Source organism: Chiloscyllium plagiosum, unplaced genomic scaffold, assembly GCF_037043375.1.
Source record: "Chiloscyllium plagiosum isolate Xiang-an unplaced genomic scaffold, Cpla_swu_hap1 HiC_scaffold_5, whole genome shotgun sequence".
NCBI classification, from domain to species: Eukaryota; Metazoa; Chordata; class Chondrichthyes; order Orectolobiformes; family Hemiscylliidae; genus Chiloscyllium; species Chiloscyllium plagiosum.
The window spans coordinates 124,759,502-124,781,022 of NW_028270143.1; the positions used below are offsets into that span (position 1 = coordinate 124,759,502).

The following is a 21,521-nucleotide window of genomic DNA, read 5'->3' on the forward strand; positions in this document are numbered from 1 at the left end:
GCTGGAGTTGACTAATGCCATGACCAGCCTTTCAAAGCACTTCATGACCATTGAAGTTAGGGCCACTGGGCAGTAGTCATTGAGACATGCTGCATGAGCCTTGTTAGACACAGGGATGACGTTGGCCCTCTTGAAACAGGCAGGGACAGTGGCCTGCTGCAGGAAGAGGTTGAAGATGTCTGAGAAGACCTCTGCCAGTTGATCTGTGCATGCTCTGAGTGCACGACCTGGTACTCCATCTGCTCCCATCGCTTTCCTTGGATTCACACGAGGAAAACTGATCTGACCTCTGATGCAGTGACAGTTGGGATAGGTTCGTTAGGACTTGTCGGAGTAGGTGTTACCTCTCTGCCGAAATTCTGCTCAAAGCGAGTATAAAAGGTGTTGAGATGATCTGGGAGGTATGTGTCCATCGTCTGCTATCTTGCACTGTCTCTTTTTAGAACCTGTGATGTCATTCAGCCCTTGCCATAGTCGCTGGGTCTCTAGTTTGGATCGGTGTTGGTCCTTGGCTGTCTTAATGGCTCTGTGAAGGTCATACTTGGATTCCTTATATTTGAGTAGGTCTCCTGATCTGAAGGCCTCACACCTGGTGTTTAGCAGGTTCTGTATGTCCTGATTCATCCAGGGTTTCCTATTGGGGAACACCTGGACTGACTTCCTTGCTTTTCCAAACGTATGTAAATTGCATCCCTAAGAATTCTTTCCAGTAGTTTCCCTCCATTGACGAGAGACTCACTGGCCTGTAGTTTCCTGGATTTATCCCTATTTCCCTTCTTGAACAGAGGAACAACTTTAGCTACTTGCCAGTCCTCCGAGACCCCTCCAGTGGCTAGCGAGGATACAAATATCTTGGTCAAGGCCCCAGCAATCTTCTCACTTGCCTCTGTCAATAATCCAGGGTAGATGCAATTGGGCCCTGGGGACCTATCCACCTTAATGCTCTTCAAGAGATCCAACACCACTTTTTCTTGATCTCAAAATGTCTGAGCATGCTGCTATCCTCCACATCCTTCTGGATGAATATCAATGCAAAGTACTCATTTTAGGATCGCCCCCTTATTCTCTGCCTCCAACCACAAGTTCCCTCCTTTATCCTTGTGTGCTCCTGTCTTCTCCCTCGTTAACCTCTTGTTTTTAATGTCTCTATAGAATACCTTGAGCCACTCTTTTAACCCTACTTGCCAAAGTCGTCATCTGGCCCTTTTTGCCCTCCCAATTCTCTGCTTGAGTACTTTCCTTATATTTCTCATGGGTCCTGAACGATTTTAACTTCCTAAACCTTAAGTTCTGGAAACTCCATAGATTTTCTGAAAGTTCACCTCTGTAGTGTCTTGAAACCAGATAGGCATCACCGCTTGGGGGCTCCCACTTCTCCGTTGTCCCAAAAGCAATGAGTTATAGGGGAGCTAGGGATTTTGCATGCACCTCACTGTTCGTGAAACAGCTGGAAAGCTACAAACGTTCTCAAACAATGGAAATGAGAGGTCTTGTCACAATCTGTGATCAGACTGTGTGTGTGTGTCTCCCTGTCTATTTTTGAAAACTGAGTCAGGAAACCTGGCTTTCCTGATTATTCCCACTTCTGTTTTGAACTGTCACAACTTTTGAATGTCAGTTGTGACATTCTGATAGCAAGCTTCTCAGCAATTGGGGGAGGGGGAGGTGGTGATACATCTGTGCATGCAAATGCACCTACATACACACTCAGTATTGCTTAAATATTGTTTGAACCCTCTTACTGCCACCTGTATCTTAACCAGGACCCTTTTCTCCCATAACTATCGCCCAAGACTATTTTAACAGAAGGTAATTAAGGCAAGTAAAATGTAAAAGAGTTCTAACACTTGCAGTATGAGTTGCATTAGAGCCCTGTCCAATTATTTATCTCTGGGAGCTGAGTTATATGGATTTTTATTGTCTCGTACAAAAATAATGAAGTTGTTTTGTGTTATATGCAAAATGTCTCCACACTCTGGCGCCATCTTGAAACACTGAATATAATAAAAGATTTTACTGCAATAAAGCTCATCTGTCGTCTTGTTCCCCCTCTGCTCCTCCAGCCACTGCTTGACATTGCCTGGGTCTCGGTTACAGGCCTCCGCCTCTGCCATAACCATTACCGCTGTATCCAAGCTGGAACCATGGCCCTTGGGATGCGTGGGTTCCGTACCTCCCCATTCTCCATCCAGCCCTCTTCCAGCCACTGCCACCTGTCTGCTGGCCATCCCTTTCACTGACTGTTCCACTTCTTCAGGTGCCCGGGCCTAGCTGTGGACCCGGATCCTCACGGCGGCCTGCGGGTTTGGGCTGGAGGGGTCAGCCTGGTCTCGCCCCTCTCTCCCTCTCTCCCTCTCTCCCTCTCTCCCTCTCTCCCTCTCTCCCTCTCTCCCTCTCTCCCTCTCTCCCTCTCTCCCTCTCTCCCTCTCTCCCTCTCTCCCTCTCTCCCTCTCTCCCTCTCTCCCTCTCTCCCTCTCTCCCTCTCTCCCTCTCTCCCTCTCTCCCTCTCTCCGGAAGGTAGTGATATTCAGCATGGCCAATTCACCAAACCTGCACATCTTTGGACTGTGGGTGGAAACCCACACAGACAGTCACCCAAGGAACCAAACCCAGGTCCCTGGCACTGAGGCAGCAGTGCTGCTCCTATTTTTTTCTGGAGGCAGTCACTGACTTTGTAGATAAACATAGTTATTGAACTGTTCACAAACAATAGGGAAATCCACCAGCAATTGCGCTGTTTGTGGTGGTAGTGGTTGACAGAAACACTGGGGCTTAGAATGGTGTATGGGGATAGTCTTCTACCCAGGCATTTATGTATCAGTCTAACCTCTTGTCTGGAGGTCCTTGCTGCAAATTGCCAACCCCACTGTCCCAAATGTGATGGACCCCTTTCAGACATGGTATTGCAATAGAGTTTCTAACGTCCAACACTACAGTAAACTTGTATTTTTATGGCACCTTTTTAATGTAACCAAGCTCTTCCAGACGCGTCACAGGGGTGTTACAAAATAAAGTCTAGTACAGAGCCACAGAGAGAGAGATTGGATCAGAGACCAAAATCTTGGTCCAAGTCGAAGTGGGAAGGCTTAGGGGATAAATTCCAGAGCTTAGAGCTCAGGCAACTGACTCTACCAATAATAGTGATTTATTTTTACACAAAAGGCTAGATTTGGAGGACAGCAAAAATCTCAGCGGGTTATGGAGTCAGACTGGAGGAGATTTCAGATGGCAAGGGCCAAGGCTAAGGAGGGATTTGCAAACACTGGTGAAAACTTTTAATATCAATAAATATCTTGGCTGGGAAGCAGTGCTGGAATAGAAATAATTGTTGAAAACGACTTTGTGCAGGTGATGACGTGGCAGCCGAGTTTTGGGTGACCTTCGAGGTTGTAGAACCATAGAAATAATACATCACAGAAGGGATCCATCCTGTCCATGTTGACCCAAAGGCATCCTTTCTAATCCCATCTTCCTACACAAGGTCCGTAGCCAGGGTGGGTTAACTGTGGGACATCAGGCCAGAGTTTAGGAACACTTCAGCTTAGCTGTGAGCGGTTACATGTTTACATGGTGCATTAGAACATAGAACAGTACAGCACAGAACAGGCCCTTCAGCCCATGATGTTGTGCCGACCATTGATCCTCATGTAAGGCAAACCTAATGTACGAACCCTCAAATTTCTGTGACCATATGCATGTTCAGCAGTCTCTTAAATGTCCCCAATGACCTTGCTTCCACAACTGCTGCTGGCAATGCATTCCATGCTCTCTCAACTCTGCGTAAACAACCCACCTCTGACATCCCCTCTATACTTTCCACCAAACAGCTTAAAACTATGACCCCTCGTGTTAACAATTTCTGCCCTGGAAAAAAGTCTCTGGCTATCAACTTTATCTATGTCTCTCATTATCTTGTACACCTCAATTAGGTCCCCTCTCTTCCTTTTATCCAGTGAAAAAAGTCCGAGCTCAGTCAACCTCTCTTCGTAAGATAAGCCCTCCATTCCAGGCAGCATCCTGGTAAACCTCCTCTGAACCCTCTACAAAGCATCCACATCTTTCCTATAATAGGGCGACCAGAACTGGACACAGTATTCCACATTGATGATCCACTGGACACATTGATGTGGGTTTTTCTGTTGTTGATACTCTGAGCACTGCCTCCTCTCTGACCTGATTGCTGTTTTTTTGCTGTTCTCCCACAGTCTCGATTGATGACATTCAGGAGTTGCGGCCTGGTCACCAGTCTGAGGGCATGCAGAAGTTTGCCATGGATATCCCTGCTGCCTGCTGTTTCACCATCGTCTTCAAGGGCACGAAGAAGAACCTGGATCTCGTTGCCAGTGACGCGAAGGAAGCCAATCATTGGATTGACGGCCTCAACAAGCTTAAGAAAAGAGACTCAAAGATGAACAAGAGAGAGCGTCTGGACCAGTATCCTTTTCTGGGGATCCAATGTACGTGGGGTGGGGAAAGAAATAAAATTCTTCTTGAATGCCCCCTTATCCACTGGCATTATGCATTCACTCTCTCCTCCAGCAGTGTGTGCCACTTACAAGACGCACTACATTACATCAATTCACCAAGCATTCCCTGACAGCATTGGCAAAACTCATGGTCTCCAGCATCCAAAAGGACAAGGACAGCAAATACGTGGGAACAACACCACCTACAGGTTCCCCTCCAAATCATAGAGTCCTTAGTGTGGAAACAGGCCCTTTGGCTGAACAAGTCCACACTGATTTGAGTATCCCATGCAAACCCATTCCTTTCCCCTATTACTCTACGTTTATCCCTAACCTACACATCTCTGAACAATATGGGCAATTTAGCGTGGCCAATTCAGCTAACCCCCCACATCTTCAGATTGTGGTAGGAAACCCACACAGACATGGAGAATGTGCAAACTCCACACAGACCGTAGCCCAAGCTGGAATCTAATCTGGGTCCCTGGTGTTGTGAGGCAGCACTGCTAACCACTGAGCCACCCTGTGAAGTCATTCAACATTCAGTCTTGGAAATATAGTGCCCTGTTCTTTGACTGTCGCTGGGTCAAAATTCTGGAATTCCCTCCCTCAGGGGATTGTGGGTCCACATATGCAGCATTGGCCACGTGTTCAAGCGGATAACTCACCACCAACTTCTGCAGGGTGATTAAGGAAGAGTGTCCCAGCAAGTGTAGCCCATCTCCCAAGAATGAATTTTTGTGTCCCCCTCCTCTTCCCAGATGCCACTCATTGAAATCTCTGCCTGTGTCCAAGCAGGTGCTTAAACAAGTGGTGAGTCTTCACAGAAAATGCACGATTAGAGAGAGAAAATTCACCCAACCATTCTGCATGCCACACCTTGGCAATAGAATGGAAAGTGGGCTATTCAGCAACAGGAAGCTTCACACATCTGTTGGACCCATCTGTTTCCCACTATCTGTTTACTTGGAGGCTTGCACTTGGGTACAGGTGAAGATAGTGTGCTATGACATAGCAAGTAAAATAGGAATCCACCTCCACTCACCCTGTTGGAATGCAGAATGAGGGCTTGCGTTTACATGTGCTTTCCTCAACCTCCGGGTATCGTCGAAACCCGTTGTAGCCATTGGACAACTTTTGAAGTGCAATCTTAGTGGTAGTTAGAGGAAGTAAGAAGCAAGCCCCCACCTGCCCCAAAAAAAGCCACACAAACGACACACTGGTAATAATGATTTGAGGGATGAAGACCGCATGTGGGAGGAGGATAGATCTTACGACACAGACGTGAAGAGAGACACAGACCCATCCAATGTGGTGCTCCTGATCTTTTGTATCAGTCAGCAACAGGCACATGGGGTCATGTCTCGTTTGGAGATGCACGTTAACCATATGGCCCTAGAACAAGTTTAAAATAAATAATCCATGGTAACTGGTATCTCGACCATCTTTACAAACCTGCAGATAAGTGGAATCTGGTCTGAATAATCAAAGGCAGTGACCAGATAATGCTATTTCCTGCTCTCGGAACAATTGGCTCGAGCTTCAGTGCTGGCTCCTGAAAGGAACCTTCTCTTTTTTTTCTTCCCACATCTGTTATTTCAAACAGCAAACAGTGAGGTCATGGTGTCTGATACCACTCGTGTGGGTGTGGGGTCAAAGTGCTGGAGGGAGGAAATCGGCCTGGATGGGGACAGGCAAACTAATACAGCTCTGCAGTAAGAATAGGAGCACGGGAACCTTCCCTGACCCTTCTGCTTCCTGAAGCAGTATTGTTCAATGTAAGGCCACTCTTCATTGATGCCTGCTTGTGCAGTTTAGTGGATAAAACACAAGCCTATGATTCAGAGGGTGATACTCCCACTCCAAACCCCAGCTTGCCACTGCCCTGAAGAACACCAGTCCTCTGAAGAGTATGGGGAGATTTTTCCAGTGTTTAGCTAAAGTTTATCTCTCAGTCTGCAGCATGTGACCAGATAACCTGGTTTTACTTTTAAATCATGTTGCTGTTTATAAGACTTTGCTGTGTGTGGACTGTCTTGCAAGTTTCTTAAAGCACAGTGAGTCCAGTCCACTCCTGTGGGCGGCACGGTGGCACAGTGGTTAGCACTGCTGCCTCACAGCGCCAGAGACCCGGGTTCAATACCCGCCTCAGGCGACTGACTGTGTGGAGTTTGCACGTTCTCCCCGTGTCTGCGTGGGTTTCCTCCCACAGTCCAAAGATGTGCAGGTCAGGTGAATTGGCCATGCTAAATTGCCCGTAGTGTTAGGTAAGGGGTAAATGTAGGGGTATGGGTGGGTTGCGCTTCGGTGGGGCGGTGTGGACTTGTTGGGCCAAAGGGCCTGTTTCCACACTGTAAGTAATCTAATCTAATCCTCAGCCTTGTACTCACAGACTTGTGATGGCTCTCTGTCCATTTGTCACTGTCTCCTCGTGTGTGTTCTTGTGTCCAAGCCGCACCTCTGCCCTCCCTGACTTCTATAGCCCCCTCTGGCTTTACAGCCCTCCGCGAACTCCGTTATCTCATCCAACCCTTGACAGTCCTCCCTATCTCCTTAACTACCTCTCGCCCCAGTTCTCTTTCCAATCCTCCCACTTCCTCCAAACCAAAGGAGTAGCCATGGGCACCCGCATGGGCCCCAGCTATGCCTGCCTCTTCATAGGATATGTGGAACAGTCCATCTTCCGCAGCTACACTGGCACCACCCCCCACCTTTTCCTCCGCTACATCGATGACTGTATTGGCGCTGCCTCGTGCTCCCACGAGGAGGTTGAATAGTTCATCCACTTTACCAACACCTTCCACCTCGACCTCAAATTCACCTGGACCGTCTCAGACTCCTCCCTCCCCTTCCTAGACCTTTCCATTTCTATCTCGGGTGACCGAATCGACACGGACATCTACTATAAACCGACCGACTCCCACAGCTACCTCGACTACACCTCCTCCCACCCTGCCCCCTATAAAAACGCCATCCCATATTCCCAATTCCTTCGTCTCTGCCGCATCTGCTCCCAGGAGGACCAGTTCCAAAACCGTTCAACCCAGATGGCCTCCTTCTTCAAGGACCGCAATTTCCCGCCAGACATAGTCGACGATGCCCTCCACCGCATCTCCTCCACTTCCCGCTCCTCTGCCCTTGAGCCCCGTCTCTCCAACTGCCACCAGGACAGAACCCCACTGGTCCTCACTTACCACCCCACCAACCTCCATGTACAACGTATCATCCGCCGTCATTTCCGCCACCTCCAAACGGACCCCACCACCAGTGATATATTTCCCTCCCCTCCCCTATCAGCGTTCTGAAAAGACCCCTCCCTCCGTGACTCCCTCGTCAGGTCCACACCTCCCACCAACCCAACCTCCACTCCCGGCACCTTCCCCTGCAACCGCAAGAAATGCAAACTTGCGCCCACACCTCCCCCCTTACTTCCCTCCAAGGCACCAAGGGACACTTCCATATCCGCCACAAATTCACCTGCACCTCCACACACACCATCTATTGCATCCGCTGCACCCGATGTGGCCTCCTCTACATTGGGGAGACAGGCCGCCTACTTGCGGAACGTTTCAGAGAACACCTCTGGGACACCCGGACCAACCAAACCAACCACCCCGTAGCCCAACACTTTAACTCCCCCTCCCACTCCACCAAGGACATGCAGGTCCTTGGACTCCTCCATTGCCAGACCATGGCAACACGACGGTTGGAGGAAGAGCGCCTCATCTTCTGCCTGGGAACCCTCTAACCACAAGGGATGAACTCAGATTTCTCCAGTTTCCTCATTTCCCCTCCCCCCACCTTGTCTCAGTCAAATCCCTCAAACTCAGCACCGCCTTCCTAACCTGCAATCATCTTCCTGACCTCTCCGCCCCCAACCCCACTCCGGCCTATCACCCTCACCTTGACCTCCCTCCACCTATCGCATTTCCAAAGCCCCTCCCCCAAGTCCCTCCTCCCTACCTTTTTATCTTAGCCTGCTGGACACACTTTCCTCATTCCTGAAGAAGGGCTTATGCCCGAAACGTCGATTCTCCTGTTCCTTGGATGCTGCCTGACCTGCTGCGCTTTTCCAGCAACAGCTTTTCAGCTCTACCTCTCTGCCCAACCAATTGTTGGGAACCTTTCAATTCCACCCCATCTTCACCCCATTGGTGGCTGTACCTTGTGCTGCCTACACTGAGCTTTGGAGTTCTCCTTCAATACCCGTAAGATGTCTCTGCCTCACTACCACTGCTCCTTGAAGTTGGTTTTAACAAACAACTTAAATGCAAGGCTCTGCCCTGCTAATATCATCTTGTGCAGTCTGGTGTCAGTTTTGCACCTCAGGATTGCTACCTTCAATAAAGGTCCTAGTTGTTTTGGCAGTCAAATAATCCCATCACTGTACTCTCAAGCTTTCAAGAATATATTGAAAGAAACAATTGTTTACTTCAGAGGCAGGAGGTTTCTCCTCTGAACTAGCAGTAGTGAACTGTACCCACTTATCCTCCCGCTACTCCTTCCAGCTTACTCTCTACACCACCATGTGAATACTGCAACTGAGCAGAATTTGTGTACTTTTGTTTTTTAAGGATTTCTCATTCGTACACTGGTTATTTTGAAAAATGTCAAACTTGACCTGTGATCATCTCCAAACTGACCTTGATTTGATGGAGAAAATTGTGGTATTTGAGTACATGAATATTGCCACCATTTCACTTTTCTTGGCTGGGTCTAAGGGTCTGTTTGGTTTACAGGATAGAGGCACAATGACAAGAGTTTAAATGAATTAGTCATAGAGATGTACAGCACGGAAACAGACCCTTCGGTCCAACCCGTCCGTGCCGACCAGATATCCCAACCCAATCTAGTCCCACCTGCCAGCACCTGGCCCATATCCCTCCAAACCCTTCCTGTTCATATATCCATCCAAATGCCTCTTAAATGTTGTATCATCTGCCTCCACTTTCTCTGGCAACTCATTCCATACACGTACCACCCTCTGCGTGAAAATGTTGCCCCTTAGGTCCCTTTTATATCTTTCCCGTCTCACCCTAAACCTATGCCCTCTAGTTCTGGACTACCCGACCTCAGGGAAAAGACTTTGTCTATTTATCCTATCCATGCCCCTCATAATTTTGTTAACCTCTATAAGGTCACCACTCTGCCTCCGCTCCAGGGAAAACAGCCCCAGCCTGTTCAGCCTCTCCCTATTGCTCAGATCCTCCAACCCTGGCAACATCCTTGTAACTGAACCCTTTCAAGTTTCACAACATCTTTTCCGACAGGAAGGAGACCAGAATTGCGCACAATATTCCAACAGTGGCTTAACCAATGTCCTGTACAGCCACAACATGACCTCCCAACTCCTGTACTCAATACTCTGACCAATAAAAGCCTGCTTTCCCAAAATGTAGCACTTCGCATTTATCTGAATTAAACTCCTCTGCCACTTCTCAGCCCATTGGGCCCATCTGACCAAGATCCTTGAAGCTGTTGTCTGAACAAAATATAGTTTATTACATGATAGCAATATGTATTTTTAATGAACCTGCTCAGAGATATCGTGCCATCTCTGGGCCACGTGATCCTGGCTTCCTGGCACAGAAGTAGGGAAACTACCTTAACAATTGGGTATAAGTCTGATTATTGTTATGAAGACTTGGGAGACATAGATGATCTGTCTGTCTCCTTCAAGTTCCAGACCTATTCTCTGCAATTTTCCACCTAAGACTGTATGATATCAGCAGACTGGTTGGAGTTTATTGCTGGCTCCAATATTAATTAACCCTTTCAGAACCATGATGTAAAAAAAAAAATCACTAGGCATTGTCCTGTACCATACTGTCATGTTGGTTTTTCTGCAGTGTGGCATATTGGCTGAACCATTAGGCAATCATCAGCTAATGATCAGTTCATCGGAGTTTAATGAGCTGGTACTAATAAATTAGTGTTCTAATGGAGGATTTCAAAGTATTATTGAGTGGTTGGCAAGGATGACAGGGACCTTTTTGATGTGCCTGTATACCAGTCCCTTAAGATATTAGGGCGAGAGGATAAATTGGGTTAAAAAGACATATGATACACTTGCCTTTATTAAACAAGGCACCGAGCTTAAGATTAGGAAGATTGTGCTAAAACTGTATAAACCATTGGTTAAGACATAGACTGTGTATAGTTCTGGAATCCATGAGGTATGTGATAGCAATGGGAAGGGTACAGAGGAGATTTACCAGGATTTTGCCTGGGCTGGAGACTTTGTTATGAAGAAAGATTGGAGAGACTGGGGTTGCTTCCCTTGGAGCAGAAGAGACTGAGAGGGGACATGATTGAGATGTTTAAAATGTATGAGGGGCATAGGCTGAGTAGGCAGGAAGAATGTTCTTTCATTTTGCAGGAACCATTGACTGCAGGGGCATGGATTTAAGTAAAGGGGCAGGAGATTTAAAAGGGATGGAGTCATACAGCACAGAAACACCCCCTTCGGTCCGACCTGTCTTTGCCGACTGGGTATCATAAATTGAGCTAAGCCTATTTTCCTACACTTGGCCCATTTCCCTCTAAGGCAAAAACAAGGACTGCGGATGCTGGAAACCAGAGTCTAGATTAGAGTGGTGCTGGAAAAGCACAGCAGGTCAGGCAGCATCCGAGGAGCAGGAAAATTGACATTTCGGGCAAAAGCCTGGGCAAAGATTCCTGATGAAAGGCTTTTGCCCGAAACGTCGATTTTCCTGCTCCTTCGATGCTGCCTGAGCTGCTGTGCTTTTCCAGCACCAATCTAAACCATATCCCTCTAAAACCTTTCCTATTTATGTACCTATCCAAATGTCTTTCAAATATTGTAATTGTACCTGCCTCTAACATTTCCTCTGGCAGCTCATTCCATATGCACACTATCCTCTGTGAAGACATTGCCCCTTGGGTTCCTTTTTTAAATCTTTACCCTCTCATTTTAAACCTGTGCCCTCTAACTCTGGACTCCCCTCCTGGGGAAAACACCTTTGCTATTCATCTTATTAATGCCCCTCATGATTTTATAAATCTTCATAAGATCACCCTCAGCGTCTGATACTCCAAGGATAAAGTCCCAGCCCCTCCTAATTCAAGCCGCCCAGTGCCAGCACATCCTGGAAAATCTCACCTGTGAGGAAAAACATTTTCAAGAGGGTGGAATCTGAAACTCACTGCCTGTAGGCGTGTATAGCCAGAAAACCCTTGCATTACTTCGATGTGCACTTGTGATGCCAAGGCATGCAAGGCTATGGTGCAAGTGCTGGAAAATAGGATTAGGATAGTTTATAGATTCCCTGCCGTGTGGAAACAGGCCATTTGGCCCAACAAGTCCACACCGACCCTCTAAAGAGCATCCCACACAGATTCCCCACTCTGTCCCTGTAATCCTGCATTTTCCATATGCTAATCCACCTAACCCACACATCCCTGAACACTACGGGCAATTTAGCATGACCAATTCACCTGACCTGCACATCTTTGGACTGTGGGAGGAAACCGGAGCACCCGGAGGAAACCCACGCAGACACGGGGAGATTGTGCAAACTCCACACAGACAGTGGCCTGAGGCTGGAATTGAACCCGGGACCCTGGCTCCGTGAGGTAGCAGTGCTAACTACTTGAGCCAGCGTGCTGCCTTAGCTTCATTGTTTTTTTGGTCAGTGCAGACATGATGGGCTGGAGGGCCTTTTACTATTTGTAGATCTCTCTGACTCTTGTAAGTTGGTAGTATGACCAAGGAGGTCATTTAAAAAGCCCTTGCATTAAGTGGAGGATGGTGCCATTATTTTAAAAAAAAACTAGCAAGGTACCTGTAATTAATAAGGGGCCAAAAGCAGCTAATATTGAATTTAAAGTTGGAACATCTTTTGAGGGCTGTTGCCGTGCAGTGGTAGTGTCCTTACTTCTGAATTAGGAGACCTGAGTTCATGCCCCAGCTGCTTCAGAGATGTGTCATAACATCTCTGAACAAGTCGATTCGAAAATGTCAGGGAAATCTTAGAGTTTGCAGAGCTTTGAAGCTTGACCAGTCGAGTTTGCTTCCTTGAATTACCATTCAGATGGTTTCAGATTTATCTTCAAAAGGCTGACGTGAACAAAGACAATAAAATGTCGCTGGATGAAGTAAAACAGTTTCTGCGCATGATGAACATTGAGGTGGACGATGCGTACGCAAAGGAGCTGTTTGTGGTACAGTATTGAGAGCCACTCTTCATATCTTCTGTGCAGGAATGTTTGGGGGAGGTGGGGGTGCGTGAGCTTAGTCGTTATCGCTCGCGATCACATTCCTCATACCTGAGCCCAAACAGTTGGCTGTTCATCTACAATGTGCATCACAATCATCCCCCAATTCCACATTTTTCATCAACGCCCTTCTCCATTTTAAACTCAGACTGGTGATGCAGAGTGGGGGTAGAAATTAATTTGGCTGGCCCCATTTCTGGTGAGTACTGGTATGGATTTGTACTTTTCTGTCTGATAGGGTATAGATTCACCAGTAATCTAAAGGGAGTGAATAAATAGTTGAAGGAGGGGAAAAAAGTGGAGGAATACAAGGATAGAACAGTGTAATGGGACTAACTGGATTGTTCTTTGAAAGAGTCAGTACAATGGCCTTGCCTTCCCAGTGTGATACTTTCCTATCATTGCTTTCTTTCACCTCACACTCTCCAAACTGAAATCTCCTTTATATTCCACAGAAATGCGATAAATCAATGGATGGCACAATCCAAGGCAAAGAGATCGAGGAGTTTTACAAGCTGGTGACAGAGCGGGAAGAGATCACTACCATCTTCGAGGCCTACTGTGACAAGAACCGCTTCCTTACGGTGGACAAGCTGACGGATTTTCTCCGGAAGGAGCAAAGGGAAAACGTGAACCAGGAGTACGCAGCACAGCTCATTCAAAAGTACGAACTCAATGAGGAAGGTAAGCCCCTGCCCTAAGATGCCCCTCACTTCTGAAGTAGAGTTGCTAACTCTGCAAGAATGTATTCCTGGAGAGCTCTTTGCCTGACTCCTCTTGCCAAGCATCCTGCCCCACCCTCATACCCTTGACCATCCAAGGCATCTATTCCTAGCCTGCTTGTGGCCAATCAGAGTGCAAAGAATTTTTGTGATCTGACTGGATTATATTTCACTTTCAGTCAAATATTCTTTTGCTCCCATCTCAGTTCATTCATTAAGCAGAAAGTGTTAAAAGAAAGATGGTTAATCCATTTTCTTTTGTCCCCATTATTCCTTTCACCCTGTTATTGCCCATGGCAGTGTCAGGATATTGATGTTCTAACCTTCGAAACCCCCGGCCAGTCCTCGCAGATTGACAATTCTGTTTTCCAAGTTCTTTTGCGAGTCTGATAGGGGATATGTTTGGATGTTAACAATGACTCGTTTGTTTTGTCATCAGCAAGGTTTGATTCCATCATGACCAAAGACGGTTTTATGAGCTATCTGATGTCACCAGCTGCTGATATTTTCAACCAGGAACACAACAAAGTTTACCACGACATGACCAAGCCACTCAATAAATACTTCATTTCATCCTCCCACAATACCTACCTGACAAAAGATCAGCTTGAAGGACCCAGCAGCGTTGAGGCCTACATCAGGTACTGACATCTGCAGAAGGCTCTGTCTGCTTAAACTAGCACAAATGTGTATTTAACAAGGTGGGGTGGTGTGGTGTTGGTTGGTGGAGAAGGCAGAGGTAGAAGACTGTCCACTGACTATCCAAAATCAAACGTGTACTCCTTCCTTCTTTTGTCAGTTCCAGGGAGCTATCTCCATGGAACACCATGGAGTCACCTTGTCCAATTGATCAGCATCCTTTTCTCCTGTCGTACAAATTGTGAACATTGGAAATTTGGCATTCTTGCATTTGTCCTGATAAGAGAGAAAGTGAGCGCTGCAGATGCTGGAGATCAGAGCTGAAAATGTGTTGCTGGAAAAGCGCAGCAGGTCAGGCAGCATCCAAGGAACAGGAGAATCGACGTTTCGGGCATAAGCCCTTCTTCAGGAAGGACTTATGCCCGAAACGTCGATTCTTCTGTTCCTTGGATGCTGCCTGACCTGCTGCGCTTTTCCAGCAACACATTTTCAGCTTTGTCCTGATAAGTGTAGGACAAAAAGCTTTGACAATTATGATAGAGCTTCATGGCTTTTATTTTAGCCCAAAGTTCATTATTGTTTTGGGGAGAGGTAACATTCTGCCCTGCAGTTTGAGAGGAAGATTGAGCTCAGGGGTTACCAGCTATTCAGGAGCATGCTACAGCCACTTGCCTTATTGTTTTTCTTTGGTCTAAAAGCATGGCACTGAGTACCCTGGTGTCTGACATCTGAGTTGGAGTGTATTAAGGTTAACATGAATAACTGGATTTGAGGCCGTAATCCGATCAGCAATGATTCTGTTGAATGGTGGTTAATAGAAGGGGCTGAAGGTACTCCCACACTTCATTGGTATATTTGTATGCTTTTGATGGACATATATGCTCCTCCTCCAGGGAATTTAATTCCCTGCTAATCCCCAACATGCATGCTTGAAATCACAGAGACAGACCTGATCTGTTCTATCATCTTATGCTGCTCATCCCTTTCATTGCTTGTCGGGAACACTCTACAAAAGTGAGGCATTTGTGCTGAGCTTGGTCATTGCTTCACCAGTTGAGTATTGGGTTCGGTTCTGGGGTCCTTGTTCTAACATGTACGCTAAACTCTGAGAGGGGGCAGCAGGAATTTACCAGAACATTAGCAGAGATGAAAAACTTCTGTCACGGAACCATTAGGGCCAATCTCCTTCGAGCTCAACAGGAGGTAATAGAATTGTTTAAAGGTATGAGGAACACTTGTGGAATAAATAAGGGGCAACTTTCCATTGACAGGAACCTCTGCAATTTCATTTAATATAATTAATAAAAGAGCCTGGCAGGAATTGGGGGCAAAGTATGTTTTTCCACAGTGAGATGTGATAATCTGGAATGGGCTGCATGAGAGCTTTTTCATTCACTTCATGGGAAGTGGGCCTTGATGACAAGATCAGCATTTGTTGCCCATCTCTAATTGCCCTTGAACTAAGCGGCTTGTTGGGCTGTTTGAGGGCAGTTAAGAGTTGAGCACACTGCAGTGGGTCTGGAGTCAGATGTAGGCCGGACTGGACAAGGATGGCAGAATTCCTTCCTGAAAGAACATGAGTGAAGCAGTTGGGTTTTTGCAACAAGCAGTGATGGTTTTGTGATCAATCTCTGACCTTAAGACTGGCTTAATTTCTTTTCTTAAAAAAAAAAGTTAGTAGAAATAATCATACTTAACAGAGAATTTAAATACTTGTAGTGGGGGCAATAATTGTGGTGATATGGGGGAAAAAGACCAGTTGAGGAAGAAATTGGACTGCTCTGTCACAGAACTGGAACAGATGTAATAGGCTGAATTGCCTTTCTCTGTACTGTGATGCCACAGGAAGCTAAGTTATGCTGTCTTGCCTGCAGTGCCCTGAATAAAGGCTGCCGCTGTGTGGAACTGGACTGCTGGGATGGACGAGATGGAGAACCAGTCATTTATCATGGCTACACCTTCACCTCAAAAATCCTCTTCAAGGACGTCATCCAAGCTGTAAAGCAATATGCCTTTAAGGTAAGCCAGTGTTCACAGGACTTTGTGTGAGCCTTCAGTTCATTGTAACTCAAAGCCCTGTATGTGAGATTGAACTGAGTGGCACTGAGGGTTAGATCTAACCTGTTGTGTCTGACAATTGACTGGGACCATAAAGATGAACAACAACAGTAAGAGCTTATGTTTGGAGCAAAGGGAAGAAAGTGTTGAATTAATGTAGCACCATTCACAACTTCAGGACCTCCCACCAGAATGTTGAGGGGGAGGCAATGGCCCAATAGTTTTATTATCGGACTATATTAGTCCAGAGATCCAGGTAATGTTCTGGGGACCTGGTTTCAATCCTGTCTTGGTAGATGATGAAATTCGAATTGGTGACTGTGAAATCATTGTTGTTTGTTTGGAGTGGTGGGGAAAGCCATGGTTCACTAATGTCCTTTAGGGAAGGATACTGCCATCCGTACCTAGTCTAGCCTGTCATGTGACTCCAGACCCTGTCATGTGACTCTGAACTGCCTTTTGGGATGAGCAATAAGTATTGGCTGAGCCAGCGATGCCCACATCCTGAAATTCTGAGTGCAATCTGCTCCATGACTAGGATTCTCATATTTATATTTGTGTCAGACCTCAACTCCTCCTCCCTTCCCTCCCCCAAAAGATACTGATTGGCTCCTATTCAAGCACCGTTTCAATTTAAAATTCTCATTCTTGTTTTCAAGCCCAACTCTCCCCATCTCTTTAATCCCTAACCCTGAACATCTGATTCTGGCCTCTTGAGCCTCCCTGATTTTAATTGTTGTGCCTCCAACTACTAGAGACTAGCATCAAAATTCCCTTCCTAAATCTCCCTGCCTCGCATCCTCACTTTCCTCAAAACACTCCTGAAAGTATAGTTCTTTGGCCAAGCTTTTTGGCTATCAGCCCTAATGTGTCCTTGTATGGTTTCTTCTCGAAATATATATTTGTTAAAGCTGCTGCAAAGTTCCATGGGTCTTTATTACATTGAAGGCATGAGATAAATATAAATCCTTTCCTCTCATGTACTCATCTAATTTCCTTTGGAAAGTATCTCAGCTATTTTCATCAACCACTTCCTGTTGCAGCAAGTTCCAGCTTCTTGCCACACTCTGTTAACGAATTGTTTAAAAAGTCTTTTGGAATCTGAATGGTGAAAGGCAGTAATTCTTGCAGCTGAGTAGCTTACTAGGCCATAGTTGAGAGTCATCCACATTGTGTGGGTTTGGAGTCACATAAAGGCCAGATCAAGTGAAATTTCCAACAGATCGGATGGGTTTTCATTAAAACCTGTAACAGCTTCATGCACAAAGAGCCAAAGTGGGGAAATGGGGGGAGGGGGGTCAAAGTGCCATTCTGGGAGCTATTATACAGTTTTGGTTCAGTCTCTGGATAACTGAAGAAACCCTGGACGATCCTGGAAAGTATAGTGGACCACCAATGCATTAGATTTTTAAAAAACAAAACAAAAAAACATCTGAATTTCAGAGTCTAACAATGACCATTTCAAAACCAGCTGGTTCACTAATGTCCTTTAGGGAAGGAAACTGCCAGCCACACCTGTCTGGCCTACATGTGACTCCAGACCCACAGCAATGTTGACTCTTAATTATCCTATGGGATAGACAAATGCTGGCCTAGCCAGTGACACACACACCCTGTGAATGAATAATAGAAAACTTGGATGCAAAGATAAGTAGAACGGGGAGACTTTTGGGGAAAAACTGTAAGGGTTTACAAAACAGAAGTGTTAAGCTTGTTTAATATGTAAGGGTTAATATGTAATGTAAGGGTTTACAAAACATAAGTGTTAAGCTTCCTTTGTTTAATACTTGCATGGTAAAATATTTTGTTTAAAATATGAAATCTTGAGTTTCTTTCAGTTAAGTTATTTTTAAAATTAATGATCAAGACTTCATTGTCCAGAATCTCTTTTGTATTGTTCATTTGTGGGATGTGGCCAGGGTCTATTGTCTGACCCTAGTTGCCCCCTTGAGAAGCTGCCTTCTTGAACTGCTGCATTCCACCTGCTGTGCGTTGACCCACAATACCCTTGGGGAGGGAATTCCAGAATTTTGGAACAGCGATATATTTCCAAGTCAGGACGGTGAGTGGCTTGAAGAGGAACTTGCAGGTTACTGGTTCCTTTGACCTTCTAGATAGAGCTGGTCATGGGTTTTGAAGGTGCTGTTTGAGGATTTTGGGTGAATTTCTGCAGTGCACCTTGTGGATAGTACACACTGCTGCTACTGAGCGTTAGTGGTGGAGGTTTGTGGATGTTCTCCATTCAAGTGGGCCGCTTTGTCCTGGACGGTATCGAGCTTCCTGAGTGTTGTTGGAGTTGCACCCATCCAGGCAAATTGATGTCTTGTAGATGTGGACAGGCTTTGAGAGGTCAGAAGGTGAGTTATTCATCGTGAGATATCCTTAACCTCTGGCTGCAAGAGCAGGTCAATGTTTAGATGGCAAGTCCGGTTGAGTTTCTGGTCAATGGTAACCCCCAGAATGTTGATGGTAACATCAATGTCAAGGAGCAGTGATTAGATTGTCTCAATGAAAATTGGCATTGCCTGGCATTTGTGTGGTGCGAATGTTACTTGCCAGTTGTCAGCCCAAGCCCGGGTATTGTCCAATCTTGTTACATTTGGAAATGGACTGCTTCAGTATTGAGAAGTCTTGAATGGTGCTGAACATTGTGCAGTCATCAGCAAAGATTCCTATTTCTAATCTTATGAGATGGTTTGGACTAGTACACTAACCCTGAGAAACTCCTGGAGTTAAGATGACTGACTGACTGTCAATCATCAAAACTCCAACCAGCAGAGGATTTGCGTCTGACACCCACTGAGTCATAGAGATGTACAGCACGGAAACGGACCTTTCGGTCCAACCTGTCCATGCCGACCAGATATCCCAACCCAATCTAGACCCACCTGCCAGCACCCAGACCATATCCCTCCAAACCCTTCCTATTCATATACCTATCCAAATGCCTCTTAAATGTTGCAATTGTACCAGCCTCCACCACTTTCTCTGGCAGCTCATTCCACCCATGACACATACCACACTCTGTGTGGAAAAAGTTGACCCGTAGGTTTCTTTTATATCTTTCCCCTCTTACCCTAAACCTATGCCCTCTAGTTCTGGACTCCCCGACCCCAGGGAAAAGACTTTGCCTATTTACCCTATCCATGCCCCTCATAATTTTGTAAATCTCTATAAAGTCACCCCTCAGCCCCAGGGAAAACAGCCTCAGCCTGTTCAGCCTCTCCCTGTAGCTCAAATCCTCCAACCCTGTCAACATCCTTGTAAATCTTTTCCGAACCCTTTCAAGTTTCACAACATCTTCCTAGGGTTCCTTGATGCCACAGTTGGTCGAAGGACTGTCGCTGTCACTGTCACCTCCCCTCTGGAATACCGCTCTTTTTCTTGTCCACGTTTGAACCAACACTGTAATCTCTTGATGTCTGTCCAACTGAATGATGTACAATGGTATTTGTTTTCCAGGCTTCTCCTTATCCTGTCATCCTGTCTCTGGAGAACCACTGCAGCATAGAGCAGCAAGTTGTCATGGCACAGCAGATGAAGAGCATCCTCGGTGACATGCTGCTTACCAACACAATTGACGGCAAAGTCCCAACCAACTTCCCTTCCCCTCAGGTAAGAGACAACATGATGAGAGATGGGAGTGGAGGCCTTGAATCAGCTATGATAGGGTTGAATAGTGGAGTGAGCTTGATGGGTAGTGTTGCTTTGCAGTACCGTTGGCAATGATCTTCTCGTCTTCACTGGCAACGGGGGTGGTACCAGGGGACTGGAGAGTAGCGAATGTTGTGCCCCTGTTCAAAAAAGGGAACAGGGATAACCCCGGGAATTACAGGCCTGTTAGTCTTACTTCTGTGGTAGGCAAAGTAATGGAAAGGGTACTGAGGGATAGGATTTATGAGTATCTGGAAAGACACTGCTTGATTAGGGACAGCCAGCACGGATTTGTGAAGGGTAGGTCTTGCCTTACAAGTCTTATTGAATTCTTCGAGGAGGTGACCAAGCATGTGGATGAGGGTAGAGCAGTGGATGTAGTGTACATGGATTTTAGTAAGGCATTTGATAAGGTTCCCCATGGTAGGCTTATGCGGAAAGTCAGGAGGCATGGGATAGAGGGAAATTTGGCGAATTGGATAGAAAACTGGCTAACCGGTCGAAGGCAGAGAGTGGTGGTAGATGGTAAATATTCAGCCTGGAGCCCAGTTACAAGTGGAGTTCCGCAGGGATCAGTTCTGGGTCCTCTGCTGTTTGTAATTTTTATTAATGACTTAGATGAGGGAGTCGAAGGGTGGGTCAGTAAATTTGCAGATGATACGAAGATAGGTGGAGTTGTGGACAGTGAGGAGGGCTGTTGTCGGCTGCAGAGGGACTTGGATATGATGCAGAGCTGGGCTGAGGAGTGGCAGATGGAGTTCAACCCTGCCAAGTGTGAGGTTGTCCATTTTGGAAGAACAAATAAGAATGTGGAATACAGGGTTAATGGTAGGGTTCTTAGTCAGGTGGAGGAACAGAGGGATCTTGGGGTCTATGTACATAGATCTTTGAAGGTTGCCACTCAGGTGGATAGAGTTTGTAAGAAGGCCTATGGAGTATTATCGTTCATTAGCAGAGGGATTGAATTCAAGAGTCATGAAGTGATGTTGCAGCTGTACAGGACTTTGGTTAGGCCACAGTTGGAGTACTGTGTGCAGTTCTGGTCACCTCACTTTAGGAAAGATGTGGAAGCTTTGGAGAGGGTGCAGAGAAGATTTACCAGGATGTTGCCTGGAATGGAGAGGAAGTCATACGAGGATAGGTTGAGAGTTCTCGGCCTTTTCTCGTTGGAACGGCGAAGGATGAGGGGTGACTTGATAGAGGTTTATAAGATGATCAGAGGAATAGATAGAGTAGACAGTCAGAAACTTTTTCCCCGGGTACAACAGAGTGTTACAAGGGGACATAAATTTAAGGTGAAGGGTGGAAGGTATAGGGGAGATGTCAGGGGTGGGTTCTTTACCCAGAGAGTGGTGGGGGCATGGAATGCGCTGCCCGTGGGAGTGGTAGAGTCGGAATCATTGGCGACCTTTAAGCGGCATTTGGATAGGTACATGGATCGGTACGTAATCTAGGTTAGAAGTTTGGCACAACATCGTGGGCCGAAGGGCCTGTTCTGTGCTGTATTGTTCTATGTTCTATGTTCTATGCTTTACTCCCATAGTTTACATTCCAATATTCTGCTGCACATGTTATCTCATTCTATAAGAGAGAGACAGGATACTTTATAAATGTTGAAGCATTAGAAACAGTGGAGGTGCAGAGTCCAGGTAGATCACTACAAAGCCATGAACAGGGACTGAAAATCAAAAAGGCGAATGAGATTTTGATCTCTATCTCAAGGATTGGGGATAGAAGTTATCCT

At 46.2% G+C, this 21,521-nt stretch overlaps 1 protein-coding gene across 2 annotated transcripts in view; it reads left to right on the forward strand.

The window, feature by feature from the left end:
• Positions 1-21,521, forward strand: part of plcd1a (phospholipase C, delta 1a) — an 84,577-nt gene that overhangs the window by 48,601 nt on the left and 14,455 nt on the right. For both annotated transcript variants that reach the window (XM_043690857.2, XM_043690854.2), the window contains exons 3-8: positions 4,206-4,434; positions 12,521-12,650; positions 13,160-13,388; positions 13,866-14,067; positions 15,940-16,084; positions 19,586-19,738. In XM_043690857.2, the coding sequence (XP_043546792.1) occupies positions 4,206-4,434; positions 12,521-12,650; positions 13,160-13,388; positions 13,866-14,067; positions 15,940-16,084; positions 19,586-19,738 (1,088 nt within the window). The remainder of the gene's footprint in view (positions 1-4,205; positions 4,435-12,520; positions 12,651-13,159; positions 13,389-13,865; positions 14,068-15,939; positions 16,085-19,585; positions 19,739-21,521) is intronic.